Source organism: Triplophysa rosa, linkage group LG2 (assembly GCF_024868665.1).
Source record: "Triplophysa rosa linkage group LG2, Trosa_1v2, whole genome shotgun sequence".
Lineage (NCBI taxonomy): Eukaryota > Metazoa > Chordata > Actinopteri > Cypriniformes > Nemacheilidae > Triplophysa > Triplophysa rosa.
Window position 1 is genome coordinate 31,676,030 of NC_079891.1, and position 15,697 is coordinate 31,691,726.

At 39.7% G+C, this 15,697-nt stretch overlaps 2 protein-coding genes across 5 annotated transcripts in view; both read left to right on the forward strand.

The window, feature by feature from the left end:
* The first annotated feature begins 543 nt into the window (after positions 1-543).
* On the forward strand, positions 544-6,090 carry ap3m2 (adaptor related protein complex 3 subunit mu 2). Of its 4 annotated transcripts, XM_057358984.1 has the most exons (10): positions 647-855; positions 927-978; positions 1,060-1,357; positions 2,388-2,559; positions 2,650-2,787; positions 2,897-2,982; positions 3,262-3,395; positions 3,696-3,903; positions 4,309-4,453; positions 5,084-6,090. In XM_057358984.1, exons 3-10 carry the CDS (start codon positions 1,085-1,087, stop codon positions 5,182-5,184), a joined length of 1,257 nt encoding a protein of 418 aa, XP_057214967.1. In that variant the 5' UTR covers positions 647-855; positions 927-978; positions 1,060-1,084; the 3' UTR covers positions 5,185-6,090. The 4 variants fall into 4 exon arrangements, with proteins under 4 accessions (XP_057214956.1, XP_057214967.1, XP_057214948.1 ...); XM_057358973.1 differs by lacking the exons at positions 647-855; positions 927-978 and adding an exon at positions 544-640; XM_057358965.1 differs by having other exon boundaries at positions 647-978.
* A 306-nt stretch (positions 6,091-6,396) lies between these two features.
* tet3 (tet methylcytosine dioxygenase 3) overlaps positions 6,397-15,697 on the forward strand; it is a 51,874-nt gene continuing 42,573 nt past the window's right edge. The window contains exons 1-2 of the mRNA XM_057329017.1: positions 6,397-6,694; positions 9,643-10,372. Coding sequence (XP_057185000.1) covers positions 10,007-10,372 — 366 coding nt within the window. The 5' untranslated portion in view covers positions 6,397-6,694; positions 9,643-10,006. The remainder of the gene's footprint in view (positions 6,695-9,642; positions 10,373-15,697) is intronic.

Below are 15,697 nucleotides of genomic sequence, written 5' to 3' on the forward strand. Positions count from 1 at the left end.
TTGAGCACAAAAGAATATATCTTGAAGAATGTAGGACAGCAAACAGTTCTGGTGCACTTTTGACTACCTTTGTCATTTTTCCTACTAGGTCCAAGAACTGCTTGGTTACAAGCATTCGTGTGTTCAACCAAACAAAGAAATGTATACAGATTGGGTGAATTAAAATTTTTGGGTGAAGTCATTGGGGTTTGGCACCATAAAAACACAGCTGATCGCTAGCTGCTTCGTTCTTCGAAATGAATTCTGGGCCGTTACTTTCCACCAGTAACATTTTTAAGTTATATCCAAAGCAATACTGTTTGAAATGGCGAAAGAAATCTGGTCTGGATGAGGTTTATTTTGCCTCATTTTCCATTTTAAGAGGGCAACCCACTCAGAGCCAATAAAAACGGCTTTACGTTGACGTTTCCTGGACGTCGTCCAATGAACCTGGAGCATATTTGTCTCCTCCGTTTCCGCACTGTGTGCCAATCGTTTTTTGAGTAGGCGGGTACGCTTACCCTGCGCGGCTCGCTATTGGACGTCGCGAATGACAATCATGTATTTTCTCGTCGCAAAATAACGGGGGAGGAAGCGACATTTCTAGTGCTGCTTTATTAAAAGTCACGGAAAGTGGCCGACGAAATAAAAGCCAGTAATCGTGAGTATTAAATAAGCCTTATATTTGAAACATTCGCGTTTGTACACAATTAAATAAATCGCCATTGTGGATTGAATGAACCTTTTAAATCCTCACCGGGCTTGTCATAAGACAGTCCTGTGATGCGCGAGGGGAGGAGAAAATATGGATGCAAAGATACAGGGATGCGGATGTAACAGGCTTGCTGGCTGTGTTTAAACCTATTCTTCTAGCAGGTAACCAGATAGGTTTGCGGAATATTAAATGAGCTCAACGGCCTATCAGTTTACAGTGATGGTGTTTGCAGGCTTCTGTACAATCATTCCCTGAACGCCAGAGCAGGTTTCAGATCTGATCGTGTATGTATGGGACAAAACGTCATCATTGTTATTGCCTATTACAGAATTATAATCTGTGTTTTATACTTTTTATGTTGCCAGCTGCTTCAGTCCGCAAGCCGTCACGATGATCCACAGTCTGTTTCTGGTTAACGCATCGGGTGATATCTTCTTGGAGAAGCACTGGAAGTCTGTGGTCAGTCGGTCCGTGTGCGATTACTTTTTCGAGGCCCTGGAACGCGCCACGGAACCGGAGAACGTCCCTCCGGTGATCCCGACCCCGCATCATTACCTCATAAACGTCCTCCGACATCGCATCTACTTCGTGGCTGTCATACAGAGCGAGGTTCCGCCACTTTTTGTCATCGAGTTTCTTCATCGTGTGGTCGACACATTTCAGGTTTGAGGCTTCGGTCATTTGATCAGTTCTACCAATGTCACGGTACCCTGATATGTCCCATATTACCCAAGGAGTACCAAAATGTACGTCAGTGTACCATAAACGGGCATCGTGTTTACCCCTCACCCTATTTGTATCTTAATAACCAACAATTTATTGTTCTCACCCTGTTGAAAAAAACAGCATATGCTGGTTTGGTATGTTTTGATGCTGGTTTAAGCTGGTCCTTAGCTGGTTTAAGATGGTCAAACCAGCATCAAAACATACCTAACCCAGCATATGATGGTTTTTTCAACAGGATTAAACATAGTGTAACCATGATATTTGTAATACAGAGATTGCACTTTGGCAATACCAAAAGTAACAAATCCACCATCCACTTCAGTTTGATATAATAAAACCATAGTCATTTTTAAAGGGGTACGCTGTTCCAAGGTATGTAAGGAATCAAACGGTATCACCGTGGTCCCATATTACAAACGTGGATTTTACCATATATGAGCTGGTTTCTCATGTTGGTCAAGCTGATCTTTGGTACAAAACCACCTAATTGATTTAATGGTTATAATGGGAGTTTTAATGGAAACTATGTCGTGTATGGGTCTCTTCTGGAAATGTTTTGTGTTCTGTTTTTGGCATATTCTCTGGTGGATGTGAACCAGTAGAACACCATTAAATCCTTCTGGAAAAAAGCCCAAACACACTACATGAAGTAATCGCGTAATGGTTTTAGTATTTATTGGTTCAAATTTGTATTTTTTTAGCAATGATTTAACTGGTGGCCAGTTACAAACCTGTGTTAGATCCACCAAACAGACAGGTCGAAGCTGGGATCGTGTAACTTTTTAGAAAATGACATAATTGCAAACTAGCTAATATATCCTTTTTTTAATGTAGCACAGTAACAAAGCCGGTGTACATGAATTATTAATGTTTAATTGACAACATTATGTGATGCATAACGGGTCATTTATAATCAATCGGTGTCCTATCCAAAAGATCAAAACGTTCTATATTTTTGATATTTTAGGACTACTTTGGGGTATGCACGGAGGCCGCTATCAAAGACAATGTTGTCGTGGTCTATGAGTTGCTGGAGGAGATGTTGGACAATGGCTTCCCTCTGGCCACTGAATCGAACATTCTGAAAGAACTTATCAAGCCTCCAACCATCCTGCGCACAGTGGTCAACACCATCACAGGTATTTATGTGTGGTGTATGGAATTCCTGTTAGCTTTCAGGTCTGTAATATTCTGTATTATTTCTCATCTTCCATGTTTTCTGTGCACAGGAAGTACTAATGTTGGGGAGCAGCTTCCTACAGGACAGCTGTCGGTGGTTCCATGGCGGCGCACAGGTGTCAAATACACCAACAATGAAGCTTACTTTGACGTGATTGAAGAGATCGATGCTATCATAGACAAATCAGGTATCTTATCCTGAAGTAGCATCTCAATGTTTAGTGGATATAACCTTAAGATACAGATCGATATAGATGACCAAGCAATGTTTTTATCGAACCTTTAATTGTTTTTAAGGCTCCACTATCACAGCCGAGATCCAGGGTGTAGTAGATGCCTGTGTGAAACTTACGGGAATGCCTGATCTCACCTTGTCCTTTATGGTAAATCTGTACTTTTATTGTTCAAAGTACGCCAGGTAATTTCCGGTTCCTTTGGACCACCTTTCGGTAGAATACATTTTGAAATTGTTTTACACTAAATATTAAAAAAGTGACACCGATGGCCACTTAAAATCATTGCTGTCTGTTTGAGCATCCGATCAGCCCAGCCAATGTCACAAAGTTTAGGGCAAACTTTCGGTTTGCATAAGTGGTGCATTTTTTCCACTTTCTCACATGATTCTATTTCAATCCTTTACACTCTCCCTCTCTCTCCTACAGAATCCTCGACTGCTCGATGATGTGAGTTTTCACCCCTGCGTGCGGTTTAAACGTTGGGAGGCTGAGAGAATCCTCTCCTTCATACCCCCAGATGGAAATTTTCGTCTTCTCTCCTACCACGTGAGCTCTCAGAAGTGAGAACCGTTGCACTTGTGTCAAAGCCTTGCGTCAAACGTCATGTGAAGATAATGAAAATGTTTCCTATTAGATATCATCAATATATGCACAGTAGGAATTCATTTGAAATATTTCTCGCGGTTAAAGTTATTCTGTTTTTACTAATGTTTATAGCATGCTGTACAGTTCTTTATTCCGTTGCTTATCTGTCTGTAGTGTGCTATACAGTATATTAGAGGTCAACCAATATACTGGTATGTGTAATCTGCAAAATCGATGCTGATAGCTTCTGTGTTTCTTTGTGCTGTTTTCTGCAGCCTGGTGGCCATCCCAGTGTATGTAAAACATAACATCAGCTTTAGAGAAGGCAGTTCTCAGGGCCGTTTCGAGCTCACTCTTGGCCCGAAGCAGACGATGGGTAAAGCCGTTGAGTCTGTGCTGGTGAGCAGTCAGCTGCCCCGTGGTGTCCTCAATGCCAACCTCAATCCCTCACAGGGCACGTACACTTTTGACCCCGTCACCAAGGTACATTTAACCTTCCGTTTCTTGTTTTCTCATATGGTTGTTTTTGTTTACAGTGCACAAGAGCACACTTTACACTTTGTTTACAGAGCACACTTTACAATGTCGCTTTAATGTCTCACGTAAGAAAGACTTTTTTTAAGGTTTTCCTCTTTTTGTATAATGTTCCCGATTAAGTGTTGTTACGGTGTAGAAGCAGTGGATGTGTTGTATACAAAATCGTGTTAATAGCCGGTTTTAATGTTTTCATCTACATGCATTATTGGTTTTGGTTTATATTTTAAAGCTTTGTTTGACTCTTTTATTCAACAGCATCAACCAAATTCTGATTATGATTTTATGTTAACTTTTTTTGGCGCAGGAGCTGTGTATGTGTGTATAACCGTGATGAATTGTTAATGTCTACAGCTTTTGTCGTGGGATGTGGGTAAGATAAACCCTCAGAAACTGCCCAGTTTAAAGGGTTCAATGAGCCTCCAGACTGGAGCATCCAAACCGGACGAAAACCCATCAATCAACATCCAATTCAAGATTCAGCAGTTGGCCATCTCAGGTACCTTAGATCTGCGATGGTTTGCCCTGTATGTTCAAAAAAGAAAAATCTCATGTGGAGCAGCAGTATCCAAAGCATTTAATACAACAAACCTGATTCGGCACTCATGTTTGTAAGTTTAATTACTACGAAAGAACAAAGGCAACATCTATGGTATTACTTTATCTGAAAAAAAGGTTAACAGTGATCAGTGTATGTTAATTTTATTAGACACAAAAGTGCCACAGGGTATAAAAATTTAATGCATTCAAATAATTAGTCTGTTAAAATATTGAATGAACATGAGGTACCTTGGAGCCTTTGTTTTGGGAAAATAATTGAGAATCAAATTAATGTGAACATGTAAATGACCCTCAGTTGGTAATTTGTGGGAGACTAAAGAAATGTAGATGGGTGGCATTCAGTAATGCGCTATTGAGAACACATTTCTTTCACTAACATGAGTTGACCACACGGGGGAGCTGTTTTCTATGTCATATAGATGGTTCAACAGCTGCACCTTCACATAACAGTGAATGACAAATTATGATTCATCAACGATTCAGTGGTTTCTCATAGACACCATAATGCTAAATACAGTATAATTAAGTAAATAATGACCCATTTGTGTTCTGCTTTCTCACCGAACAGGTCTGAAGGTAAACAGGTTGGACATGTATGGTGAGAAGTACAAACCTTTCAAAGGCATCAAATACATGACCAAAGCCGGCAAATTCCAGGTCCGAACCTAAACCACCTCTGTCTGCTTCCGTTCCATATTAAGTTGGGTTACAGCAAACAAAGGAGAGGGAACAAGTTTAAGTAGATACATGGAAAACATTTCGGGATTATTTCAGGCAAATTATTGGTTCATTGAAGACTTTGCCTGCCGTTGTTGGAAAGAATATGACTGTACAAACATCAGTGTTGTAATGAACATTATCACATTCATCCATTTGCAGCTTCTTTTTTAATTGCAGTTGCTCAAGATGGACAACATCTTTCTTCTTTTTCATGCTTTATTTCTTATTGTTTTACTCCTCCGTCCTTCATTTCAACACTGTATTTCCATCTACGTTTTTCACGGTCTGATTTCTTAATGAGATTCGCTGTTCTGCTGTGTATTGATCTCTGCTCTCCTCCACTGCAAAATGATGCTATGGGTGACTAATTTCTGCATTGCAGAAGAATACTCTCATAATCCTATTACAGACTGATTCTTGCTTCCATTCACAGTGATCCTGTGCAGTGTAACTCCATTAAAAACAACTTTTTTTTAAGATTGAACGTTTTATTTATTTGGTCTGGTTCTTTTTGGAACCAGAATTGGACGTTTCAGTTTCGATTCACCAGGTAACAACTCAAGTCTTTTATTGGCATTTATTATTTAAAATCTAACTGACCCCAGGAGTCTTATGACACTATAAATGATGCTTGAATGCAACATTATTATTACTTGTAAACTAACAGCTTCAATGACACACTCTGTCCTATCATTCAAAGTGCAAAACTACTTTAAGGATATAATGATTTATAGTTTATTTAAGGATGATGTGACTGCTAGCTTCTGTTCATGTTGTGTTGTGTTTTTTTCGGTACTGTTTTACAGATAAACTGTTTACAGTGCTATGAACTGATGAATAAACAAATAGCTTCAAGTTTGGCGTCCTGAGTCAGAATTATGTGTAAGAATTATTTATGGTAAATTATTGAAAAAAAATATGATTAACAATCTAAATCTAGACATTAACTTGTCAATATATGGGTGGGTAGGCATCGTAATGTAACATAAGCATGGGTTTAAAGATGTTATTGAATAGTAGTACTGAATTGTAGTCGCTGCACGATGACGTCAGTACAGTTTAACCCCTCCGTCCGCTGCACTTTGTGAACTCCACTCCGCAAATTACTTCACTCCGCAACTCCTTCCTCCTCATCGTCCTTTAAACTATAAAACTTCCACAGAGTACACAGACGAGACGTTGCGGGAAGTTATGGGGTCTTTCCCCTCATGAACTGTAACTTTTCGCACAGATTTCGCCATGTCACGTTTCGGCTCTTTCATAATTGTTTCACGCTCGCAACAAATTATGTTTTCGTGTTTATTCTTAATGCCATGATTTTTTTAGATCAAAAATCAACATCATGACATTTTGGTCGTTTTTTTGCGAAGTAAGCATGTACTTTTTCCCCACTTTCAAATAACTAAACATTGTTATACCGAATGGGATTTGAAGAGAACGAGGACGTTTCCATCGCGTTGTAAGTATTACTTCCTACACTTTTCTGTTCACACTTTTGTTGAAGCTACTTTCTAATGTACAGCATTACTAACCAATTACCGGCAAGGATTAAAATGTGTATTCTCTCCAGTGAAAGCCGTGTACGTTTTTGCATCCCTAATGATGCCATTAGCGCAATACACATCTTTTACTGATACCTTTTTACAGTGAACGATACGATAAGCAAGAACTATCAAAGCAACAGATAACGCGCAAAACTGTCATTACTGTGTATTGAACGTGCAACCAATGTAACATTCGGTTTCTTTAAAACTCTTTAATGTTTTTTTGTAACCAATTCCACGTATACGCGCAGGCAGCGCTACTGGTCGTAACGCGCCCCGGGGTGTTGTTGTCTTTATGCATAGGGGGCCTTGCTGATGTGTCGCTTTTCTCACCTCTCAAAGGAAAACTGTCACTTGTTTGTCAACATAAATCGGGAAAGCTAATACGAGCGTGTATGTGTCTCAGTTTAAGGCGCAGGCTTTTACACCTCTCCTGAACTCGACACTTTTTGCCGCCAGTTAAAGCGCCCGGCTGCATGAGGAGCCACGTGCTCAAGTCTCAGAGCGCGTGCAGCACTCTTGACTGTATTTGGCCGGTTCGGGCCATTTAACTAGTTACATTGTTTGAAGTCAAAGTGGGGTTGAAAACAAGGGTACAAAAACCGTACCCTCACGATACTTTTAAAGTTTAATTTCTCCTTTATAAAAAGTTTTTTTTGTTTGTTTTAAACCAAGTGACTGATATTTTAATTGCCCTAAAATAATAACCTACAATAGTTGAATACTGCTCACTCAAATATCATTTTTGTTTCCTTGCTTTTACTGTATTACGTCAGGCAATTTAGCTACTTTCCTTATAGTGCGCATACAAAATTAAAACGCGTTCATTCTGCAAACTTTAAACAAGACCTAGATACTCTGAAATGACATATTGAATTGAAAGTCATACTCGCGGAAGAGAAGTGGGCATGGGTTTACATTTTTTGTTACGGTATTAATATACCGTATTAATCGCTCTACAATCTCTTTAACAAAACATGAAACGCGAAACCAAGGGGATTCGTCAGTGGTGCGCTATTCCCCCTTAACGATTATTGTACAAATAATGTATCAAAGAAACGCGTGACGTCAAATCACGATGCGTTAAACACGCTTGACTGACGCCTGTCTTAAATACAATACATTAACGCTACACAATACGTGAGCTGCGTGACCCGTAGGTACTAGTAAAATATTTGGGTTTATTGACGGTCGATTGGAGTCTCCAAACGCTGAACAAAGAGCACCGAGCGCAAGTCCCGCATTCACAGAGGGCAAACAAAGAGCTTTGCGCAGAGATATCTCTTGGGGATTCGCCATTCTAACCCAAGCATTTTCTCACATTTCGCACGTAGCACCTTTGTGTCTTGGTCTGCACATCATTAACCAGACTGCACTATGATCAATAGATTGTAGTACAACTAGACTAGTATTGTCCTGTAACGCAACAAAATATGACTGATTTAGAATATTGAAGAATCTTGGCATTATGAACAGCTTTAGAATGACATATGTCTGTATGTGTTAGATTTTGAACAGTCTATATGATGAATTTGTATTGAACATTTACTATTTATTGTGATTGTTATCAAGGCATTGTAAATCAACAAAAGATACTTTCTTTGCTTGACATTCAACTAGAATATAATAATTTTAACTAAAGTAATATGTTGCTTGGATGAAAATTATACAGGTGTGCTGGTCATATAATTAGAATATCATCAAAAAGTTGATTTATTTCACTAATTCCATTCAAAAAGTGAAACTTGTATATTATATTCATTCATTACACACAGACTGATATATTTCAAATGTTTATTTCTTTTAATTTGATGATTATAACTGACAACTAATGAAAATTCCAAATTCAGTATCTCAGAAAATTTGAATATTACTTAAGACCAATACAAAGCAAGGATTTTTAGAAATCTTGGCCAACTGAAAAGTATGAACATGAAAAGTATGAGCATGTACAGCACTCAATACTTAGTTGGGGCTCCTTTTGCCTGAATTACTGCAGCAATGCGGCGTGGCATGGAGTCCATCAGTCTGTGGCACTGCTCAGGTGTTATGAGAGCCCAGGTTGCTCTGATAGTGGCCTTCAGCTCTTCTGCATTGTTGGGTCTGGCATATCGCATCTTCCTCTTCACAATACCCCATAGATTTTCTATGGGGTTAAGGTCAGGCGAGTTTGCTGGCCAATTAAGAACAGGGATACCATGGTCCTTAAACCAGGTACTGGTAGCTTTGGCACTGTGTGCAGGTGTCAAGTCCTGTTGGAAAATGAAATCTGCATCTCCATGAAGTTGGTCAGTACCAAACAGTCATTTCCTGGCTATTACGCATCGCAGACATAGGCTAGTAGTCTAAGAAGCTGCCACGGACCAAGGCGGAAGGCAACACAAAGAATAGCTAAAATTATGGTTGAGAACTTGAGACAAAGGGAATTCTGTCACAATTATTATCAATACACTTGTCCTTTACACTCTTATCTTACATCATAATTGTATTATAAATTTGTGTTTTTTTTCCACTACCTAGGTAGTGGCAAATAGATTTATTCCATCAGTCTTTTTTATGCTTGTGTTCTACATAATGGTAGTTCAGTTGTGAGGTACGAGCGTGGCTCTAAAACAGGTAGTAGTTTTGGCTACTTTTTACTTAAGTACATTTTAGAGCCCATACTTTATACTTTTACTTGAGTAAACAAGTTTAGTCAGTACTTCAACTTTTACTTGAGTACTTTTAAACATGAGTATCTGTACTTCTACTTAAGTAAAGGATGTGTGTACTTTTGCCATCAATGCATGATATGGCATGATACCCGATCTTTAATACAATCTGATATGCTTAAACTAAAACTTCATTTCTTTCCATTACACAGTCACCAAACTCCCTTCAGTGGCCATGTCCTCATCTGGTTCCTGGTTTGAGTCTGCGGGTAACATAGAGATGCTCCCCATCACCTCGCGGGCACATTCCTAACGTACCTGCACCGGCCGGTGAATGACATCGAACCCAAAACTGTCTCCTCCAAGTAGGAACGTCCTCCCAAAGCCCCAACACCTCCCTTTTCTCATCCCTTTGTGATCTTTCTTTAGACCAGTGTGGCCCTAACACAGCACACACTTTATGGACTGCTCTGTGTTGTGCTGTAAAGAACCTTATCTTTTACCTTTTTATATTTTTAACCCATTAGTGGCCTCTTTTAGCACTCTCTTGTCCCAAAAGAGAGTGGGGCCCTCAGTATGCACAAGCTGAGAGGAGGGCCCGGTCCTCCCGTCCAGGATATATACGAGTTCGCCCTGGATGGGGAGGACCCCAAAGTTTTTCTCGGGGCCAGAAGTGCAAGGGTGGTGTCTCCTGCGGCCGACTACATCAGGTCTGAGCATGAGCAAGCGGGTCTCTTTTCCCTGTCGCACATGGAGGGTGAGGAACTGATGGAACCTGTTGTACCGCAGAAGAAGAAGAGGAAGAGATGCGGTGTGTGTGGACCTTGCACGAGGAAGGAGAACTGTGGTACCTGCGCCAACTGCCTGAATAGAAAGATAGGGCACCAGATCTGCAAACTGCGAAAGTGTGATGAGCTAAAGAGGAGGAAAAACCCTTGGGAGGTAAAATATCAGACTGTCTATGTTACGTATGCATTATAGCCATGTTTAGTTGTTACATTTACATTTATGCATCTGGCAGATGAGCTTTTTATCAAAAATGACACAGTGCAGTCAAGAATTTACACTTTTATTAGTTTGTATGCTCTTTAAGAAACAAACTTGTGATCTTACAGTTGCTATTCCAGCTGAGCTTCAGGAACACCATTGTAAATGCATTATAACACTCAAAGGGTGGTGCTGCCATCATCACCTGCTGTCTATTACCTGTTATTGGTCCACCTAAACGCATTCCACACCCGTCCTGTCCTAACATGTTTCCTTTTAACCTGTCATTCTTGCCTAGACTGTAACGACCAGACAATATAAAGAAAGTGATATAGGCCAGTTTTCTGAAGTTTCTCTGATTCTTTACTATATACGTACATTAAATTCAGATTTAAACTGAGCCTCTTTTAGTTTCATTATATGGAATGTGATTTTTGTGACAGTGGCTGCTCATATGTTTTTACCAAAGCTGTGTTTTTTGCACAGAGCAGTTGTCTGTAGGTCTATTGGACATATGGAAATCCACTCTTGGCCTTTTTTGATGGTGATTGTACCAAATTGAGATTAAAGTAGATTGATGTAAAATGCACTTGTGTATTGAGGTACTAGTCGGCACAGTTACAAGGAATTGTTTTGCAGTTGCTACGTGTTCTGTGAGAATTTGAGTGTATTTTATGAGTGGTTGCTAGGGGTAAGGGGTAAGTAAGGATAAGTGGTTGTTAGGGAGTGCTGGGTGTTTGCTGGATGGCTCACTGGCCCAAATCAAACAGAGCTCCTCTATCATTCACAACAGCAAAAATCGCATGTCTGATTGCTCAGAAGAGTAGTGGTACACCTCATCTCAACATACGCAGAGGTTTGTTCAAATCCCTAACCGTAAAGGGGAGAGGTTCACCAAAATTGAAATTTTTTACTCGCCCTCATGTCATTTCAAACCTGTATGACTTTCTTTTTTCTGCACAACACAAAAGAATGTATTTTAAATAACATTTGTAACCAAAACAACATTGGACCGCATTGACTTCCATTGTATGGACACAAAACCACGGAGACATTTTTCAGAATATCTTCTTTTGTGTTCCATCGAATGAAAATCATATATCATACACAATAGGTAATGACATCATTTTTATTTTTGGCCAAACTATCCCTTTATTTTTAGTGATATGAGCCTGCCGTCTCTTCAGCTGCATCTTGAAGAGCTTAGAGGGTATCTCTCTTTTTTCTGTCTTTAAAGGGTCAGCGCACTCACATGGGGCCCAGGTTTTTGGATCCGTGTGTTTGAGCGGGTTTAGAGTGTAACCGTGGAGAATTCCTTTTGCTTACTTTATATACTCTGCTCTCTGACCTTTGACCAGTGGAGGGGTTGGGGATGACCTATGGCCAAAAAGGAGAGGAAGGAAAGCGGGGGAGGGACAGAGGAAGAAAGAGAACCAGAGAGGGACGAATTGAAAGCAGCGGACAAAGAGATACCGTGGACAGCTATAGAAGAAGTGCTGATGTACAGGAAAAAGGGCTTTTATGGAAGCTCAGGACAGGGAGGACAATTAAAGGAAAAGTGTCCATGTTGTTGTGTGGGACAGAGTTGGACCTTTCATGCGATGACAGGAAACAACAATACTGTTTCACACACGCACCCACCGGCTCTCCCTCCATGTTTTTTAACTTAATTATTGACCGTACAATGCATGGTTAAATTTTAGCTAAAAAAAACCCAGCAGTAATTAAACGAACATGGATGCCTGATCACTCCAGAGACCGCAAAATCATTTCAGTAGCGCATTCAACTCGTTTCACACCAGGCGTGATTTTCACTGTGACAAGCCTTTAAATCAAAACAATGCATTCCTAAGGACAACTTCACACCGGGTGCGAAAATTGACCCGGCAACGAAGAAGCATTCTTTTTTCATCATTTACAGTTTTTTCTTCCCATGGAGGACAAATTAACAGCCAGTAGGATGTGAGCTTTTGGGTCATGTGTCTAGCGTTGGCATCGAGATAGACGAGCAGGTGTTCTTATAGCTCAGCTGGATGAGCATGCCACCAGCAACACCAAAATCATGGGTTTGTTTCCCAGGGAACGCATGGACATGTTAAAAAGTATTCATTGGATACACTGTAAATTACTGTAGATGAAAGTGTCTGCCAAATGCATAAAAATGTGAAGTAGATGTGGAGCTGTTGATATCCGAGTATTCTCAGATACGGTAGTTGACAAATAAACCGTACATGCGTCCTACGGCGTGACAGCAAAAATTTGAAGAAAAAAAAACAAACAATGAAGATAAATCTCTATTATGCCATTTTATATTATAAATATAGATAATTAATAATATAAAAATAACATGATATTAAAAGTTTGTTTTCTAAACTTTTTGCACATAGGACACATTTATGGTAACTACCCATATATGTTTCTTGTACTCTGATATCAACTTCTATATGCAATAGGATTGTGTTTAACTTGTATTGATTTATATGGCGGTTCAACCCCAGACACAAATTATACGTCAGATCATGCTTTTTTTTGGGTTGAGGTGTTGCTTTTCGAAGTGTTACTTTTCGACCCGCATTTGTGATTTACGGTAGGTAAAACAACAACTGTGAAATGTTGCACAACACAACAGTTTTTATTTGCTAGTTAAGTTTAGACAAAGAATCGTGTGGATCAGATTTAAACATTGTGTGTGTGTGTATACGTCAGGGTCACCCATCCTCCTCGTCCATCTCACCCTCTTCCCCTGCTCACTTCACCGAGCACACGAAGGAGATCGATGCAAAAATCCGTTGTTGGGAGTCTCACATATGCAGTAAAACATTCATTGATAAATCACAGAATACTTAGAAACCGCAGAGTTTGAGTCTCAAAACATTTTCAGCAACAAATTATTAGCGCCCTTAAATCCCACATGTGCACAAAATCAACCACCAGGCTTTTGATTTTGTGCACTTACATCTTACGTCTTACAATCTGCGATCAAATTGGGTCAGATATTGTTTTGAGAGAGTGAGAACAACGCACCTTTCTGTGCTACAGTGTCCACACCGGCCATATTTCATTATCCTCTACAGCTGACCTCTGCACTATACCACCAACTGACTTCGCCATTGCCTGGCAACCAAATCACATTATAGCCCTCTCCACCAATCACAGCTTGCGCCGAGTCAGAGTGAATGCACACCCGGCGTGCATGACAGGTAGCAGCATTCAATAATGCTAATAAAGTCAAATCAGTCGCTGAACGAGAATAATTGCCGTGGCTGTCGGCAGCCTGTTTGTCAGGACAGTGAACAACAGTACGGTTTTGGTCGAAATGATTCGACGTTGTGTTCTGTGTAGTTGAGAAAAGGTTTGTTTGAAAATGATCGTCAATGTTAGATGATGCACACTATAGAGGGCACTTAAGAAATGGCCGTCAGGGCCCATAAATTGATCTGTTCATTGCTAATGCAATTGAGGAGCTCTTACTAAGACTTAAATCTGTCTAGTTTACAGCAAACCGTCAGCAGGGCTGGTGTCTCTTTCATGTACAATAAGAAGCATAGTTTGAATCAGACAGTGTTAGGGGTATGGTACTTATTTAAAGTGATGCGTTACTCCTCCTTAAGATACATCTTATGTATTTTATTGGAGAGTAAGAAAGTATTAAATGTGGTACTATTTCTTAGCTGACTGGTGCTCTCTTTCTTCTGTAAAGCTAACATTGTGCTTGGTTTGCATGTGTTTTTCTTCTTTATTTGAAGTGGTGTTTTTTGCTGTGAACAAGTGACATGGTTTGCATGCAACGGTACCTGCATAGACATCGCTCGCTCACAGAAAGACACATTTGATGTCACACACGGGCACGGAGTTATGAAGAACAGAGAGGTTCTTTAAGTAGACGTAAATAAAGAGACACAGAAATGCAGTGGTGTGCATTAAAACAAGTACAAGTTAACATACACCCAGCAAACTGCCTTTTAAATTCTTAACGATTTATTAGAAGTAATATCAAACTGCAGTTCGGTTGTTGTTACAATAACTCAAAAAAAGAAAAGAAAAAAAAGGCAAGGCTAACACAATAAAACATGATAACAATAAAAAACACCGTTTTTGAAAATGATCTACTTTTGCAAATAATCTCTTCATAATTATATATATGTTTATTTGCATTACGGTAATAGAAAAATATTTTCCCGTCAAGGTAATATTAAAGCAATAGTTAACCAAAATATGATGATTCTTAATTTACTCTCCCTCGTGCCATGCCATCCCTGCTTTATATGACTTCTTTTAATATCTGAAAACAAGCTATTTTTTTGTTAAAATGTCGCAATGTTTTCTTTTTATACGCGATCCAAAATGTTGAAGCTCGATCAGTCATTCAAGTTATACAAACGACCCCATTGGGTTAATTTATATCTCCTGCGAAACTGTGTTCATAAGGGAAAACCATTCATATATTGAGCTCATTTAGTGATCAATATGTTGTGTATCCATAGCAACAAACAGGCATCATGCCCATAGCTTTGAATCTCAAATCCCTCATAACGTGATGGCATTTAATAAAATCACTTGTTTGTGTTGAACTATAAAACGGAACTCCTACAGCTTGGATGACGTGAGAGTAAATCGAGAAGTTTCATTTCAGGTGAACTACTCCTTTAATGAGTCCTGACAGGTTTTTGTGAGAAACACCCAGTTAGTTTACACAAAGTGTTATTCCCAAAATTGTTTAGGGGCGCTGCAGATATTATAATTAATAAACTTACATTTACAATTATTAATCGCTAACAGGCCTGAGTTTTAGCTTATACATTGACCTAAATGTGTGTGTATTGCAGCAGGGTTTTAGCAACTCTACGTGGATTAGTACACTTTGTGGTGGCCATTGTTTGCGAAATGGGGGAGGAGAGAGTTAATTAGGATTGTTAATCCTTCTGTTAGTACAACGATGTGTCAACCCTCATTTAAACTCGCACGGTCACGCGCACACACACACAGACCTTTAGAAATCATTAACAATGCAGCTCTAATGACACTTTTGCATTCTAGTTCCTCTTACCACGAGAAGCCGCTACGAGTGTGTGAGTTTGCGTGTGTGTGCGTGAAAGTGGGTTGGAGGGTCACAGGTAGGATTACAACCATTTTCAGACAGCCTAAAGGGAATTTGCTTTGATACTGCCTGAATCACCTGGTCTGTCGCGAGACCGTGCGTACTAGATTTAATGGACCGCTTGACTGTGTCAAAGCAAACCGTGAGATAACATCAGCGAGACGGGATTCATTGTACTTGCG

Coding starts and splice junctions, on each gene's coding strand:
- ap3m2 (XM_057358973.1), top strand. CDS start 1,085: ATGATCCACAGTCTGTTTCTGGTTAACGCATCGGGTGATATCTTCTTG. Junction 1,358..2,387: donor GTGTGGTCGACACATTTCAG/GTTTGAGGCTTC, acceptor TTGATATTTTAG/GACTACTTTGGGGTATGCAC. Junction 3,396..3,695: donor TACCACGTGAGCTCTCAGAA/GTGAGAACCGTT, acceptor TGTTTTCTGCAG/CCTGGTGGCCATCCCAGTGT.